The sequence below is a fragment of the Alexandromys fortis genome, unplaced genomic scaffold (genome assembly GCF_014885135.2).
Source record: "Alexandromys fortis isolate MF-2015 unplaced genomic scaffold, M_Fortis_MF-2015_v1.1 scaffold_228, whole genome shotgun sequence".
Taxonomy (NCBI): Eukaryota; Metazoa; Chordata; class Mammalia; order Rodentia; family Cricetidae; genus Alexandromys; species Alexandromys fortis.
This window is the reverse complement of record NW_026068115.1, coordinates 825,529-843,947: the sequence shown is the minus strand read 5'-3', so window position 1 is coordinate 843,947 and position 18,419 is coordinate 825,529. Positions and strand designations below refer to the sequence as shown.

Here is an 18,419-nt window from a genome sequence, read left to right as displayed (position 1 = left end):
TCATAAGATGAGATGTTCCATGTGAATGATTATTAGGGCAGGTGTATATAAGTACACACACTTCTATGTTCACCTCTCAGAAAGCTCTTCACTTCATAATAAGTGAAATGGGATGTGCATCCTCACCTTCTAAGGGCTGAGAAGCAGCGAGCTAAAGTGACAGATGCATAGGTTCTTGTTTGCACCCTGAGTGACCATTCTGTCTCGAGTCACATCTGCAAAATGCTGTACTTGATTATAAATTGTACAATGCATAATAAAGCCTAAAGAGATGCCTGCAAGGTACATGGTAAAATATAATAGCATGAAATTTTATCCAATTCAGAGGATAAAGTTGAGTACATTCCCATTCTGTTGTGTCCAGAATTTTTTTCATCTTTCAAAATTGTAGCTCTGGCAGCAACCAATAACCATCAGTGCATGGAAACCATTATTCTAACTATGATTTCTGCCTACTTTCAAGTACCATGTATCAGAGGAATTTTTTACTATCTTTTGAGACAGGGTTTCTCTTTGTAACTCTGGCTGTCCTAGAACTCACTCTGTAAACTAGTCTGGCTCTAAATTCAGTGATACACCTGCCTCTTCCTCCCAAGTACTGGGATGAAAGGTGTGTGCCACCACCTCAATGTACTGTTTGTCCCTTTGTGTCTGGCTTCTTCCATTTAACATAAAGCCTTTAAAGTTTACCAGTATGGTAGCAGGTGGCAAAATTTCTTCCCATTTAAAATTACGCCACCAAACATACTCCAAAGAGGAAAATTCATAGCCTTGAATACTTTTGTAAGAACAACAATGAAGTTGAGTTTGAATTTGAGAAATTAAAGTGCGAAGCATATAGATCAGTGCACAACACTTGGTCAATGTGTGCAAGGACCTAGGTTTTCTCTAAAGCACTGTAGAACATCAAAAAATAGAAAAGAGTAAAAACAAATAAATCAAAACTAGAAAAAAAATTTAATTTATTGTTAAGATAATATTGCAAAACAAGACTTCTTAAGAACTTGGAAAGATAAATTGGAGGGAGCAGCTGGGGGAGGAAAGGAAAGAAGAAAAGTGATATAATTATATTAATCAAAGTGTATGTTAAAAACTTTAAAAGATGCATAGATATCTCTAATAAATTTGGAAAGTGAAATAAAAAATTGTTTTAGCAAAGTGTGACTGGTTAAGATAAATATAATATGGCTAGAGAACAACTTGGGAAGATAAACACATTGCCATCTCTACTCTCTCCTCTATACATACATCAGTAATTCATTTGCTTTATTAGCATGTTCCCAGAAACCCAGGCTCTCATTCATCCGTTTCTCTCCCATTTTTCTTCTATGTTTAGTGGTTAGATTGTGGTTCCTTTCTTCTCTTGTACATCTTTTTATTTTTTTTTATTTTTTTATTTTTTGGTTTTTCGAGACAGGGTTTCTCTGTGGCTTTGGAGCCTGTCCTGGAACTAGCTCTGTAGACCAGGCTGGTCTCGAACTCACAGTGATCCGCCTGCCTCTGCCTCCCTAGTGCTGTGATTAAAGGCGTGCGCCACCATCTCCCGGCTCATCTTCCTCTTTCTTGGTTTTAGTCCTCATTCTGTGAAAGCATTCTCCAACAGTGTCCTGAGAGTATGTTTGTTGTTGGAGGCCACAGTTTTGAACTTGCGTGATTGAATAGCTTGAATGGGGAATTCTGGTTTTCAGATCACTCTCCTTCCAGAAATGTGAAGGTATATTCACTGGCTACTTTTTACTCTTGTAGCTTAGGAGGTTTGGTCATTTTGATCCCTGTTATTTTTTATGATCTGTTGGCTTCTAATGTCCTGAAATTGAACGATGACATACTTAATGGGGACTGTTTTCCCCCATTGCCCCTGTCACTGACCGTCTCATCTGCTTTGGAAACTCACATCCTTACAGCTTACAAGTATTCTCACATTATTGTTTTTTAATCTTTATTTCTCTTTTCTGTGGCAGATAGGATTAAACCTCCTATCCACTGATGTTCATTTTCTCTCATGTTTCCCACATTTCTCTTTTAGATTGACCTCTATCTACTTTCTTCAACAACCTTTCCATTCTTCCACGTTTCCTCCCTTGGCCATCTCATTGTTCTCCTTTTAAAAAAAAAAAGCCTTATCTGTGAGACTTTTATTCCCAGATTTAAAAATTAATTCTAATTCTTTTTCATCCTCTTCTTGATCTCCCAGTGGATACCAGCAACCCTCCCAGATCAGTTTCCTGAGCAGCTAGTGCCTTTTGACCATCCTCAACTGTAACTGGTATCCCCAGGCCCTACTGGTTCTAGATGGACAGGTTCAAGAAGCCCGCTGAGGAGCTGGGGGCTTGAGAAAAGAATCTTGGGAATGAATCACTTCCTTTTCATTTGTGTCCTTTCCTAACCTTTGGCGGCTGATTATCTCCACTTCCTGAGCTTTCCTGAGGCTCTGTGCGTAAGCTGGGTTTGGCGCTTTTTGCCATGTCCACCCACCCATCTCAACCTTAGTGTCCCGCTTTCCCTTTCATCCTCCACCAACTCTCATGTCACCTTGGATCAGGTGATCTTTTGTTGTCTGTCTTATGCATTCTTGGATTCTTTTAAAAAGCATCCTCAGGTGGTACTCACCATATGATTGCTCTCAATCTCCTTCTTACTCCACTCCCCAAGCCATGAGAGCCAGAAATGTCTCCAGGAATTACCCAATGTGCCCTCAGTGATAAATGGTCCCAGGTTGAGAACCAGTTCATTAATAACATCATTTTAGAGTTTAGTACATTGACACCTCTCTTCTGTTTTTCAAAGTTCATAGCTTTGAAAATGCTTTTACTTAACTTTCCCTTGAGGTGTTTGGGAGAAAAGAGAAACTTGGAGTTTCTCTCTGAGAAAATACCAAGGTACATGTCATGTTCTTCTATGCTAAATAATAACAGGAAAAAAAAATGGTTACCTGGATATGACTCGTCTTTTTATTTTAAGGGCAAAGGATTCCTTAAGTACTTGATTTTAAGTCGCTGAACATTTTCATAATGCCTAAATTTCAGCTGCTGAGGTTAGAAATGTTCGTCTAAACAGTCTTTTCCATAAAACCACCTTGAGTTCCTGGCTACATTGTCTGTTACCTCCCCTGTCCCACCATTTTTGAAATTTCAATTTTTCTCTGCTGGTTTTGTCACTAATGAACTAATTCCCTGTGTATGACCCATTGTCCCCTAAATCCTCCTTCGCACACCAGTAGAGGGCTGTTCTTGTTTGTTTCTGAGCAGAATAATAGTAGTAGTCTGCCAGTTTCTTTTAAGGCACACCATTCCATTTTAATCCCTGCAGCTACTCTGTGAGAGGTGGATGTGAGCCTCATTTCACATGCACAGAGCTCATTCTCTCTGGTTGCTAACCTAAGTCTGCAGGTCAGTGGGATGTAGCAACCCAGGTTCTAAGGTTTGACCCCCTGGGGTTGACTTGTGATATTCATGAGAAAAAATATTTTATATCTGAAATACACAACATAGCAAGGAAGCTTTTCCTCTCAGGAGACACTGAACTTTGTGAGACCAATTTGTGTAGGTTTAAAACAGAATCACTGTAGAGCTCTTGTCATGTTGAAATTTGCATTTTAATCTCTTGTTGATTTTTCAAGGATTAATTTAAAATGACTAAATTGATGCATTGCAGATTGAAACAAGCAATAACCACAGTGCTGTTAATGTGATATAGTCTGCTGTCATGGAATGAATATGGGTTTCAGAGACAGCCAGACACAGAACCCTACTCTCTTGGGCCCTTGGGTTCCTGTTTCTTGAAACCTCAGCATTCTTATCTAATCAACAGAAACGTGAAGAGCAAAAGAAGTCTTAAATGTTAAGTTCTAAGGACAGTGCTGAGTCCCACCAGAACCTTTTCTCCTTGTTCTGATTTCCTTGAGTATTCTAGTTCTGACCTCTTTGAGGTCTCTGTGACTGTGAACTGAGAAACATGATTCCCGGTGGCTTGTCTTTTCTGAATGTTAGCTGACATTCTTAGTTGTACACTTTAATGTCATCCCTTTTGTGAGATATGTCTTTCATGGAGCCACAAAAAGCTCTTGGTGATCCCTGTTATCATTGGTGTGGCAAATGGAATGCTGGCTCAGTGCTTGTCGTGGAAGGGCTGATCTAAATTTAGGAAAGTAAGCAACTGAAGGATGCATGGCCTTTGGCATATGGAACTTAACAGCATTCTAATTCTAATGACATCAGAGAAGGATTAATGTAAAAAAGAAAGAGCTAGTACTTGTTTAATGCCTACTGTGGCTCAGACCAGGCACCATTTATTATATCCTAAGCTTTTACACCAGCCCCTCTAAAAAAGAAGGAGACCCAGAGTTGTAAATTCACTTATCCAGCCAAAACTGGAATTCACACCTGGACAAGTCTAATCCCAGTGCGGAGATGCTTCTCAGTCTCAGCTCCAGTGCTACCTCGACTCCCTAATGAGATCATTAGTGTAAGCAATATGATTAATTGCATGGATAACTAGTTAATACCACCTATCCTTTAAGGATGGAGGATTAGTACTTGGAGCTTATAGATGCTTGACATAAAACTATATGAATGACTGGCTGGTGGATGGATGAACTGACTAAGCGCCCGGCCCTGAGAGAGGGAAGAGAAAAGAATATCTACGTACAGCTGGCTTGTGCACCAAATTTGTCCACAAGTTGTTAAGGAAAAGCAAACATGGAAAATTAATTCTTTTCACTTTCATCTCCTTGTTAAAGTTAATTCTCATTATTTCTCCAGTTTCTTTGTAAAAATATTTTCTTTCTTTTTATAAAAAATATTACTATGTAATTGCTCATCAGGGTTTTTGTGTCTATCTTGATAACACATATAGGAGTAAATTTATGCAGTCAGTAATTAAATGAGCACAAATCATTATAAATTTTAAACAGGTGACCTTCATTCAAGAAAAAGTCACAGTTCACGGGTAGATGTGTAGTAATGATTACATTGTAAGCTGGCTGCATAAGAGATATTTTGTTTTGAAGTTTATTTTTGATTAATGGATAATCATATAGGCTTTAATTTAAAATATTAAACAAACCCGTTTTTTTATCTGGTCAGTGTCATACCAAGTGGTTAACGATGCAAGGAAAGTGTTTAGCTGGATGGTTATATGTGACATTGCCCAGACTCCACTCTGCTAAAAGATGCACATGGTATAGAAAAGATTTATGAAGTCATTGTGACTTTCAAAAGTAAACAAAGTTGAGATGGTTCAAGAGGGCCTATTATCGAGTACTGCGATTGTTCTTATGAGTTGCCAGATAATTGTTTATTCTAATGGTCTTTCTCTTCACACAGAGGGATAAAGCTGACCTCGGGGACTCTGCTTTCTTTCTTCTCTCGTTTGACTGCTCAGATGAGTGGTGGGTTTTTTTCCTTGGCAGATTATTTTAGAACCCAAAATTTGTAATTCCCTTTTAAGAATCTGTTGCCACTAAGGTAACTTAAATTCTTTTTTTAAAAAAGAATTTTTAAAATTTAAAAAAAAAATCCACTTATGGATTTAAAGGTTTTTTTTTTTTTTTTTAATATTGAAAAGTTAGGGATTGGTGATGCAGCAGCTCACTTACTCAGAGCTCTTGGTCAAGGGGATGCCCGAAGCTCAAGATCTGGGACCAGTTTGGGCAATGAAGCAAGACCCTGTCTCTCTTTAAAGAAAAAAATCATATTGTAAAACATTTGAGTAAGAGTTATTTTAGGACCTGAGACCCATTGGCAGAACCAAGCCTCTGGCCTAGGAAGCTGCCTCTAGAAGGGGTGCAGTGAGTCTTTATTTCTGTACCCTACTGGAGAGTCTCAAAGATTAATCAAATGACAGACTGAAGCAGACTAGCATCTGCTTTGAAGGCTCCAAGCTTAGAGGTGATTTTTTTGGTTTGAGGATTATCTCATTTCCCTATGGTATTGAACCTAAGATGCTTTCTTTCTAAGCCTCCTGAGCCCAACCCATTCCATCCCCACCTCTGACCTCTACCTGCTTCATAACCTCAGGCATGAATCACAGTGAGTATGAAGCTGGGCGGTGGTGGCGCACGCCTTTAATCCCAGCACTTGGAAGGCAGAGGCAGGCGATCTCTGTGAGTTCAAGGCCAGCCTGGTCTACAAGAGCTAGTGCCAGGACAGGCTTCAAAGCTACAGAGAAACCCTGTCTCGGAAAAAAAAAAATTACGTAAAAATATTTGTAGCTGTTTTTCCTGCATGTATATTTGTGGGGGTGTGAGTGTGTGTGTCCAGAGGCTAGAAAGGGGTGTCAGATCCTCTGGAACTGGAGTTAAAGACAGTTGTAAGCTGTCATGTGAATGCTGGGAATTGAACCCGGGTCCTCTGGAAGAACATTTAGGGTTCTAAACTGCTGAGCTATCTCTCCAGTCTCAAGGAGATCTTTTTGAAACACAAATATGAACCTGTTTTCTTTTCTGTGTGCCCTTCACCAGTATTAAGTAGCTGGTCACCTCATCTGACTCAGCCTGATTTTCTATCAGGCGTCTTTTTCTTCCTGATATACCACACTGTCTGCTAGAACACTCTCTTGTTCCCCGCTCACACCAGAGCCAAAGGACAGGTAGTCTTCAGCCACTTGTTTCCTCCACATTTATTCTTTCAACAAACCGCTAGATGTTGGGATCACTCAATGATACTCAACCTAGAAGGAAAACACACTTAAATCTGAGTTACTATTAGATAGGGACAAATTGTCATAGATACACAAAGTAATGTTTAGTAGTAGAGTCCAGGAGGAGGTGACACAGACACAGGGCTGGGTCTTGTCAAATGAATGAACATGTTTAGAGAAGAGAAGAGTATTCTGGAAGGAAATAAAGGCCTGGGGGTGGGAAATGGTAGGGTAAGTCTGAGAAGTTGAGATTTACCATGGAACTCAAGCTTTTGGGCACTTAACAACAAAAGGGAGATCCCTGTCTCCAAGGGGCTTTCTCTGAGCCCAAACTTGGCAGGAACTAAGAGCAAGCCAGGCCCCCTCTGCCCTGCAGGTGCTCTTCCATCCAAGAAGTTTCTGGGTTGGGGCTGTTGGCACTCCCTCCCACTCTGGCGGGTGGCATCCCAGAAGGAAAGAGGCAGGGGAGGAAGCAGATAAGAAAGACAGCTTCTGTTTAGACACAAATATCTTGGTGATCAGCACAGATGGGATGAGAAATACCAAAAAAAGTACATGACAGTTTAGAAAGAATTTGGCTAAATGTTACATATTTTTAACATACCTGTGTAGGGTTTTTGAATCAAGCACCTGAGTCACTCAGATTTTGACTGGGAATAGGGGCCTGCTGAAGTCAAATGGTGTCTTATTTCAGGAACAGACCCTTCTCCATCCACAAAAGGATCCGTGTGTGTGTGTGTGTGTGTGTGTGTGTGTGTGTGTGTGTGTGTGTGTGTTTTCCTCCCACCAAAATAAGGCACAGGATTTGTCTCTGATGCTGTGTCTCCCTATTTGGACGGCAAGCTGTGTAACATATTTCTCCTCAGCGTGAAGCTTCTTGGCAGACTCTTGAGGCCACGTTTTGGTGGCTTCAGAGTTATCTTTGGATCTGTCAAAAGTGCTAATGGGCTTTCTGGCCTTCTTTAAGCTCCTCATTTCTATTTTCTTGTTACTTCCATCCTCTTCTAAAAGAAAAATTTCTATAATTTATCAGCAGTTAAGCTCTTTCTGAAATGCTCAGCTGAGGGCCTCGTATTTGTGAGGACTCTGCAGTGTCACTGTTTCTGGAACAAACCCCACCCTGACATCATTAGCTCAGCGTTCCTCAGTCCACTGGGCAGAGAAATGCTTCTTGCCCAGATCCATCCGCCTTTAGTGCTCATTTTTATTTTTCCATGGAGTTTGTTAGGAGGCAAGCTGATATGGCAGTTAACAGATAAACTTCAGATTCAAGAGAACTGCTCTTGGCTCTTCCCTGCTTACTGGGTGATCTTTAGAAGCAGCTAAGACTTTCCTAGCTGTAGTTTCTCCGTGTAGACATGGCACTGTCTACCTAAAGGTTATTAGGAGGAATAGAAAGAACACAGATAAGGCACACTTGGCCTGACATATAAGGATTCTGTTGTAAGGAGGGTGCCTCTGCTTGTTAGTTCCCCACTGCCTGGCTAGCTTAGACCCGAAATAATCACAGAAACTGTATTAATTAAATCACTGCTTAGCCCATTAGCTCTAGCTTCTTATTGGCTAACTCTTACATATTAATTTAACCCATTTCTATTAATCTGTATATCACCACGAGGTCATGGTTTTAGCAGGTCTGTCTCCGGCTGCTCCATGGCTTCTCTCTGATTCCACCTCCTTCCTCCCATGCTGTAGGCCAAGCCAGTTCTTTATTCATTAATCAGTAAAAGCAACACATAGACAAAAGGACCTCCCACATCAGGATTCCTCTATAAATAGGGGTTTCCTTTCCTTGTATATATATTTTCTCTTGTTTTCCTTACACTCAATATTTTTTGAACATAATATTTTAACTTTTACCTTAAAAGTGCTATATTATTAAACCTTAGACTGAATCTTCTGTTGTCCGCTTATCATGTGACCTTTGCTACATTACATCACTTCTGTACTTTTGTTTTCCATCTTTAAATAGAGAAAGGTTCAAGGAATAGATTTAAGGTTAAGAAAAGTGACATGTGTAAAGCCTCATCATGGTAAAGTGAGTGAGCGATATCTAGGAGACACAGTGTAGGGGAGGACGCAGTGTATAATGCTATCAATCCGCTTGCTCTTTATTTGTGAACTTTGATGGTTAGCCTGATACTCTGGTCAAACAGTAATAAATCATGACATAAGTGCTCATTCTTATTTATCTTCAGCCATAATATTGTTGAGAAGTACTTTATGCTATTTTGCATATAAAATTACTGGTGTACTCAAATTATGTGTTGTAGATCTTTAATTGTGATAAACTGCCACTCATGGCACCAGCTTCCTTCTCTCTCATTTCCTGAGAGTTCTATTGAACAGCATTAAAAATCTGTAACATTAAAAATTAGCATAATGTCAGGTAGATGTACAAGGGGTTATAGAATGAAATGCTCTCCATTTCCCTGCTAAAATCTGAAGAGTCCTAATCCATAATGCTAATTAAAAGAATAAAACCCAGGTTACAGGGGAAAAACAAAAGCAGGTTAAAATAAAGCAATTGTCACAACTTGTTGCTGTTTATCTTATGGTTCCCCCCTTTTGAGTGAAATACAGTATCTACATTTCCCTCCTTTCGAGTAAGTTTTTGAAATTGCTTTAATTCTACCAGAACCATTTTGGGGAGTGTATGCTATGGATACCAGCAGAAAGGATGAGGCAGGTAATGCCCTGCTTTTGTGCTATAATCTACTGTGTTACTGTGTTGACACAGGACCTGTGCCAGAAGCTTGGGCTTTTTTTTTTTTTTTGCTTGGCTATATGACATGGTATCTCGGAAAATTTCTAGGGCCTAGGGTCCAAAGATCAGAGGAGAATCCTATCTTCGTTGCTTATTAGACCATTTGATCTTGGAAATTTTCCCTCAGACTGAGTCTCTTCATTTTTGAGATTGCAGAATTCCTGTGCTTCTTTGGGAGCAACATGAAAAGCAAACACAGTGTTGTGTATGACCTCGAGTTGTAACCCATAATCACCACACAAGGATGCAGTTGCTCAGGGTACTCATCTCCAAGGCCTCTTTGAACTTTGCATTTCATGATTTCATACATGATTAGAGAGCTTGGGTTCCCAGGTAGAAGTGGGACAAGGGAAGAGTACACATGCCTTCTGATTATTTGCAGTTTCTCCTGCTTTTATGAAATACTTTTGTAATGAGAACAAACAAAATAAGCCACAAGCCTTGCTTTCTTCTTTCTCCTAGAGAAATCTAACAGAATATTTTGTGGCTGTGGATGTGAACAACATGTTGCATCTGTACGCCAGCATGCTGTATGAGCGCAGGATCCTCATCATCTGCAGCAAGCTCAGCACTGTGAGTAGACCGTCCGAGACAGCTTTGCAGTCACCTAATTTTAATTGTAAGATTATATCGGCAAGATTAAAGACAATTTTAGGGAAATGAATCAGCCTCATTCCCCTCATATGGTAATACCACTGTCATTAATCATTCATTCATGTCCCTTTACTGTGTCAAAACCCATCTCATTTATTCTTGCAGTCTCATGATCAATTATAGTTTTTCTCTTGATTGTACATTGTGAACATAGTGCCTATCTCCACATAAGCTTATTTTTGTTATTTATTTAAAATACTGGCACTGTATTCCATTGTAGTGATGTAGTCATGGTTCACTAAAGTTTCCTTCTCTTGTTGGTCATTTAGGTTGTCCATAAATAAATTCTCTAGTAGATGGGGTCTGCCAGATTGTTTCCCCAGAAGGCTTGGGCCTGTGTACAGGGAATGTTGTCATTTGTGTACACTTTCACTACAGCTTTTGCTAGAACTGTCTGTGTCTTTGTATGTATTATCTGTGTGTTTGTGCTACATTTTAATCCTGCAATAAAAATATGTAAAAATGATATGGCAAGTTTTAATTTTGATATATTTGGTTAGAAGTAACTATTGTCCATGAGTTTATTTCCTGTGTGTATTTTGTTAATATTTTCCCATTTACCTCAAATGTTTTTTGATGATTAGTTCTGTTTTGTGAGATTTTTAACAATTGTGTGATGTGTGTGTTTACATGTTTAGAAATGAATGTGTACATGCGGGTATACATGCATGCGTGTTTACATGCTTGTAGAGGCCCAAGATTAATGCTAGGTAGTTTCCTCTACCTCATATGTTGTTTGTTGAACCTGGCACTCGATGTTTAATCAGGGATTCCCTGTCTCATCTTCCTGCCTACTAAGACGACTGAAAAGCCACTATCCCACCTGTCTATTTTAAGTGAGATCAGTAGATCTGAGTTTCAATTCTCACACTTACAGGGCAGGTGCTTTACCCACTGAGTCATCTCTCAAAAGCCTGGTTTTGTCTGTTTGAGAAAGAGTTGTTGCTTTATAATACAAACTGGTCTTGAGCTCACTGTGAAGCCTAAACTGGCTTAAAATTTATGGGCTGGCAGTGCTCCTACTTCAGCCTGAGATTCCAGTGTGGGCCACTATGCCTAGCCTGAGGTGTTTCTCATAAGTTAGAGTGAGTCCTTTGTGCATTGTATTACTAATATACGTTTAACGTAAGGTTTTCTTATTTATATTTGCATTTTTTTCACCTGATAAAGTATGGTTGGCTAATCTTATGAAAGTTCTCAAGTAAACATTCCAGAAGATTGAAATCACTTCATAGTAAATACGAACATTAGATCATCTAGTCACTGGTAGTAATTTACTGAAGCTGCTTTCTCATGTTTATTCACATAGTCAATATGTAAGCTTGGTCAACATGTGTATGTGCTCACATAACCTGTGTTTAGAGTCCAGAGAGTATCTTTGGGATCTTTCTCAAGCTCTTTATATACTTTTTTTTTTTGAGACAGAATCTTTTCAAACCCAGAATCACGAACTGATTCTAAAATGAATATGGAAAAGGCAAAAGAAAGAACCAAAAACATACTTGAAGAAAATGAATGGATTGTGATAGCTTGCTTTAGTAAAGCTTGCTGTAAAGCTATATCCACCGGTCTGCTGTGGTAGTGGTTGCATTCTGAGAATGTAGGCATGCTAATGGCACAGAATAGAGACTCAGAAAAAGCCCACATGTATACAAAACTCTGTAAGTCACCAAGGAGGCTCTGAGCTGTCTATCACAATTAAACACATTTCAGTATTAGCTATCCATTTGAGGAAGGAAAAGAAGACAGTGTCTATTTTACTTGTGCAATTCCAAATGAATTATAGTTTAAATATGAGTGAATCCAGCATGCCAAGGAAACCCTCCATCAATGAGATGCACCCCATCCCATGTTCAGTCGTCAACTGGATTAAAGTCCACAGTCTCTTCTACAGAGTATCAGTAATTGATACCATGTTGAGGCCATGTGGCCATCGTTGAAGTTGGACTCTGACTTTCTCAGTACTGTAGGTAAACTAATGACTGAGACTGACTTCCAACAGTAGGCCACACTGGGTCTTATCACTGTATGTTACTGATCCCTGGGTTAGGTGGCAATTTTTGGTGTCTTAAGTTGTTTTCTTTAACATTTGCATGTACGGTGTCCTTATTTTTATATGGATCTATTTCAAAAGTTTTATCTAAAAAAGGAATATGCCAAGCCCAAGAGATAGAGACAGAGTAGTTCCTGTACAAAGGTTAATTTGATTCTTAAATCAGTGGTGCCTAAGGTTTTACAACCTGGAAGTGAGAAGATAATAAAGCAGTTTCAAACTCCTAACCCAGAGTTCTATATCCGTCTAATGAAAACCATAAGAGAGTCCAACTGCCTTGCCACACCTTCAACACCTGAGGTCTACAGTCTGTACTATGCCCTCCCTTGTGGACAAACTGTTTGCCACACTGCATGTGCAGATGAATTTGTTCCACAAAGTATTTCCATAGTCAACATCAAACAGAAAATCCTGATTTCCTGATTCTTGGATGAGTATAGGAGACCCTAAATCAGACCATACACTACATGTATGGCCCAGTGGCTACTGAGAAGGACCCAAGAGTATGAAGAGCTGAGGAGAGAGTAGAGATGAGTGAGGAGGGATCAGAATTTTATTTTAATTTGAGAAACACCTTGTTGGGAAGGTTCTTCTTCTTCTTTTTTTTTTTTTTTTTTTTTGGTTTTTCGAGACAGGGTTTCTCTGTGGTTTTGGAGCCTGTCCTGGAACTAGCTCTTGTAGACCAGACTGGTCTCGAACTCACAGAGATCCGCCTGCCTCTGCCTTCCAAGTGCTGGGATTAAAGGCGTGCGCCACCACCGCCCGGCTGGGAAGGTTCTTCTTAGTGCCATGTTGTGCTGTCTCCATGCCACCTCAAAGAAGTGTTCCACAGAGAAGCAAGAGCATAGGCTCCACCCAGTCTTTTGTTTCTCCTCCTCTGCTGGCCCTTTCTAAAGTGCATACCAACATGATATAGTGACTCCTAAATCATAAAAACAAAGCATGGCCCAGGGAGAGGGCTCAGCAGGTAAAGCTATTTGCTGCCAAGTGTAATGAACTGAGTTCAATCTCTGAGACCCACATGATAGTGAAGGAAAGAACCTACTACTGCAAGTTGTCCTCCAACCTTCATGTGCACATCTTCATGCACACACACATAAATAAATGGAACCTTTTAAAAAGATAAACAATTTTCTTTGAACCTCCACTTCATCCCATTTATATTCCTTCCTTTACCCCTTTTTGTATTCTCCCCTTTCGAACAAAATTCCCATTTTCTGTCTAGACCCTCTGCTCCCATTTTCTCCTTGCCATTTTACTGAAATAGCTTTTGTTTGAGCCACTAATGACCTCATGTTAGTAAAATTGAAATACTTGCAAAACTCTTAGAACATGGTCTGGCATGTAGTATGTGTACATGTTTCTGATAAATAACTAAATATTTTAATGAGAGATCAGTTTCAAATCAAAACCAAGAAGTGATTATTTAGAAACAGGAATGTTAATTCTGTGTGGTTTAATTAAAGGTAAGGACAAACATGAAGTGGACTATTGCTAATGTTCCAAGCATGCATTATTTTGACTGTTGGGGGTGGTGATTGTGGGGTTTTGTTTGTTGACAGAGCTCTGTGATTGACTCCCCTCTTTCTAGAAGATGGTGTTCTGCTCCCAGCCAGAAGGCACTCAGTAGTACCAGCATCCTCATCTGCTTTATGGGGTGTCTCTGGGGTCGAAGGAACTGAGCAGGCAGGAATGGGTTCAACCCTTTGTCTTTCCAGATTCAGAATTTGAGGGTCTTGCCATCATTACCTCTGACTCCCTCCAGCATAGCTTTTACTTAACTCAGAGATCAGACAGCTGTGAAGACTGTTTCCACCTGAGGTGTTCTGAGGATCCTCTTGGAAGAACCTGATGTATCTGTAATACTCCAACAAACCACATTCTCTATTTTGCCTGATAAGATATAGCTTAATGCTTCTCAGAACTATTGAGGACCTGAAAGATAAAGGTTATGGAGCATTCCAGAATACATCTGTAAAACAGACTGTGTGTTGTAGACAAACCTCCACACTACTTATTTTAGATAATACATATGTATTCCAGGTTGTCCTGGTCAATAATATTGTGATATTCTGTATAAGATAAATGTAAGTTTTTGTTCTCTTTGCTCAGTTAATGTTTATTGATTGTTTTCCTTTATAAATGATAAATAGGGAAAGCTTTGCTAAATCTTGTACTCTGATTTCTTGGAACACAAAGATGCCATTTTTCTTCCACATTTTCACATCCAAGTTTAACTCATTGGTTTTTGGAAATAATTGTGGATAGCTAATATATCAAAGATAGGAATGTTTTAGAAATAAGACCTTAAAATACTACCATCATTCCAAGTATTTAGAATTATTCCCATTTTACAGAGCGTCTGTCCATTTGGGAAGGTGAAAAAACTTGCCTAAAGTCAGTACATTAGTCAGACATGAGAAAGAGCCACAAAATAGATCATGATGCTGTATGTAGAAGGAATCTTCTGGGAAGGAAGAAACAGCCAGAGATGATACACACAAGAGAATCTCAGTCCCTTCAAAATTCTTATCTTTGTCACCAGGTTATGTTGATTGGGACTGTTACACATTATAACCCTGTGTAGGAGCTATCACTAGAACCAGAGAAAAGATGTTAGAGTATCCACCCCACTAAGAAAATCAGGAAACACTGTTTGTAAAAAGATAAAATAATAAGAACTGGTGGATGAGGTGACTGGTTGAGCTGGTGATGCTGATTTGAATGAAGAATAAGGCCAGACTACATAGTAATTAGAGTTTCTTCTATAGCTCCAGGGTACCTGAATAGGACACAGGTGGCATCTGCAGAATAAATGTCTATAACACCTTCATGTAGACCCATGCTCAGTTCTTCATAAGGCAGACCCTTGGTTTTCTAGCACTTCCTTTCTGAGCTATATACTGTGTAAACAGTCTTGTGCATGCTCACAAATCTACAGGCGTATTTGCATGTGTGTGTGTCTGTGGTATCCATGACTATCATATTCTCAGTTTTTGTAACAAACTAATGAGAACTACTTAGTTTTATTCTCCTTTTGCAAATGAAAATATTGGCAATCAAAAAGTTGACATGTCCTGTCTAAAAATGAGCTGAAGATATGGTATTAAAATCCTCTTCTTCTTGTTCTAGGCCCTTTCTGGCTACCTCATATTGCTCCTTGGTAACTCTCCACTTGTCATGAGTTTCTCATAACATGTATACACCAAGAAACATTATTAGCATGATTCCACTGACCATGGATCTGAGTGCCGTGCCTGGTGTTGCCCCCACATGCACACAGCTGAGCAAATTCACTTCAGATTTCATGGCACCAGGAGTGCACACCTCCCTCTCTCAGCCACAAACCCTGACTCTACCACTGTTAGACTCCATCTCTGTCCAGTATTCCCAACTACCTTGAGCAAAGCCCTGTAGGATCCTGAGCCAGCACAGTGGCTTCAGGGGTCATGGGTTACACTTCTTTCCACCTTTCTATCTCTCAACCCTGACTGTCTCCTTTCTAAATTAAGGATGCTAGAAATTTTAAAACCCCAACTCTACAGTTAACTGATGACAAAGCATGTTTACTTTACTAATGAATTTATTTAGCATATCTAGATGGTGGGCTAAACAAATGCTTAAGAAGGATGGGGGCAGAGCCATATGTTTTCACATATAATTATTTGTATCACTCCCAGAACTATGAGAACAATTAATACTTTTCTGGTGGTACCTCATTTAGAGAAAGAAAAGGCTAACATAGCATTATTTCTCAGTTTCTTCCCAGCTAGACATCACACATTTTTCCCAGAGAATACAGGACTAGAGTAGAGCTTGTGTACCCTGGACAAGTGGTAGCTGATAATTGTGTCTTCTCACCAGCACCCCAGCCTGGCCTTTGTAGATATTTCAGTGTTCAGGAGAAGTCCTGGATCTTTTCCCAACCTCACTTGTCCCATCATGCTCTCTCATGCAAGGAGATAGCACTCCATTGTCTGAGCACACCATCTGCTCTGGTGACCTGAGAAAGGACAGTTTGTAACTGAGGCAGGTTTTCAAATTTGCGTTAATTTCTCTTCTTTTTGGAGGAATTCCACCTTGCTATGTCCATGTCAACCCAGGCAGTGGCCAGATGTCTTACCAGCATATGCAGAGCTTTCCTAATTCTTCTGCATTAGAACAAACTAATCCTGTTTGCTTTTCTGTAGCCCTTGAGGCAAAGAAATGGAAGTTTAAGGAGGTTTGAAGCACTGGACCAGAGCCAGGGCCTCTGTGTCTGCACACTCTAGTCTGCATGTTCCAGCCGTAGGAACAAACAGCATTATTTTGTTTCAAACTGTGCTCAAGGGAAACCAAGACCTTGTAACTGGAAACTTCCCAAACAGTAAAGTCTAAGACTAAATTTAGTGTTCTATTTAAAAAATAAAATAAATCAAGCATTTTGTCTGTTCATATGTTGTAAGAGACAGGGTGGGGTTGAGACTAACCTAGTCACACTGACAACCTAAGAAGAGTGAGAAGCAAATTAGCCCCTTGGTAAAGAGGAAACTCCTTAACAAAATGTAGTGTAGCTGCATGAATACGGACTCGGCGGCCAGACTCACAAGTGGCATGGCCTCTCTAATCTCCATTACATAGAATTTTATTGTGGCTCAGAGAGTATGAAAAACTGTTAAATGAAAGAAACCTCCACTAATAGGAAGTAGGAGAAAAGATTGCTGTTTTCTTTATGTGGGTTTTCAATATAAATATAATTAACTGCTTTTTGAACTGTACTCATTTAATTATGTGTAAGTTGGTTTTCTCCTGTTCATATTGAACTGTAACTGGAGCAAGAATAACCTTGTGTTGTTGAGGAGACTGTAATACAATACAGTGCATTAGCAGTAGAGTCTGTGGTCTTCTGATACAACTTCAGCCAGTCCGTCTCCACGCTGATTTTCATCCTTCTCTCCTGCTTCCTCTGTAGTTTGAACAAACACTGAACACCTGCTTTAGACCAGAGAGAGCATCCAGATTGGTATCAATCCCCAAATGCTGTTAAAAACACCCAGAAAACATGCTAAAAGTGCAGCAGGTTCACAGCATCTCCAATCACTTTGGTTCAAAAACTCTAGTACAGAACCCAAGGTTTTTCTTTTTTCCTTTCCCCCTTTTTTTTTTCAGATTTCCCCATTGATTGATATGCAGACAGATTTGAAGTCATGGAACACATTATTCTTCTGCAGAAACAATAGTGATTTGTAGGTGTACTAGGTTGTTTGTAGTGGTTGTGCACCACTGGCTCATCTCCACTTAGAACTACATAGAAGAGACTGTGTTTGTCTAGAAGACAGTCATGAGTACAGACTAGCGCGCAGAAGTTCTTAGAGATCTTCTCATTGAAAGAGCTTTGGGTGTGACCTTAGACAATCTAGAGAAGTGTGTCACTAAGCATAATCTATCCAGCTTCTCATAACATTGTGGGGGCCAAGGCAGTACACCATGTAATTTAGGGTTCATAGATGATAGTAGATCTTGAGGCGTGAATTTTCTTTTTATCCATTTCATTAAAAACATAGTCCTAAAATTTTTATTATTTGAGCAATAGGGGCAATTTGCAAAATAAATTTGTATAGTCTTGTGGGAAGTATGAGTGTGTACAGATGTCCTTACCTGTACAGACTAGTGTGGAGACCAGAGGCTGACTTTGGGTTGCCTTTCCTCAGTCACTTCTAAATTATTAATATTATTTATTTATTTAGAGCCAGCTTATCCCTGAACATGAAGCTTGTTGTTTATACTAGGTTGGCTGGCCAGTGAGCTCCCAGGATCCTCCTGTCTCCAGCTCCCAACTCTAGGGTTACAAACATGTACTGCTGCACACTAGCTTTTTATGTGTTCTAGGGATCTAAGTTCAAAAACTCACACTTATATGGTAAGCTGTTTACTCGCTAAGCTGTCTCCTACCCCTGGGTATTCTTTAGGATTTAGCAGTAAGAGATAATTTCTTATGGCTCATAAATCATACCTCCACCCAAAAAACACAAATGGGCAATATTAAAATCACTTCCCTCTTAATATGTTAGAAAAGTCTCTAAATGGGGCCCACTTTGGCAGATGTCTCAAAGGCATTCATTAAGGAAGCAACAATGAAGCACTATGTACTGTTAGTAGGACACGGATTTATAATTTCGTTTGATAGTTTTGAAGGTGGCAAGTATGTTCTCTTTGGTGTGCTGTGAGATTAGGCCATGCACTTAGGAATTTCTTTGTTTTTAATTTTTATTTATTTATTAAAGATTTCTGACTCTTCCCCGCCACCGCCTCCCATTTCCCTCCCCC

At 39.6% G+C, this 18,419-nt stretch overlaps 1 protein-coding gene across 12 annotated transcripts in view; it reads left to right on the top strand.

Moving 5' to 3' along the window:
• Positions 1–18,419, top strand: part of Dennd1a (DENN domain containing 1A) — a 552,823-nt gene that overhangs the window by 285,437 nt on the left and 248,967 nt on the right. For all 12 annotated transcript variants that reach the window (XM_050124870.1, XM_050124871.1, XM_050124877.1 and 9 more), the window contains one exon: positions 9,869–9,979. In XM_050124870.1, coding sequence (XP_049980827.1) covers positions 9,869–9,979 — 111 coding nt within the window. The remainder of the gene's footprint in view (positions 1–9,868; positions 9,980–18,419) is intronic.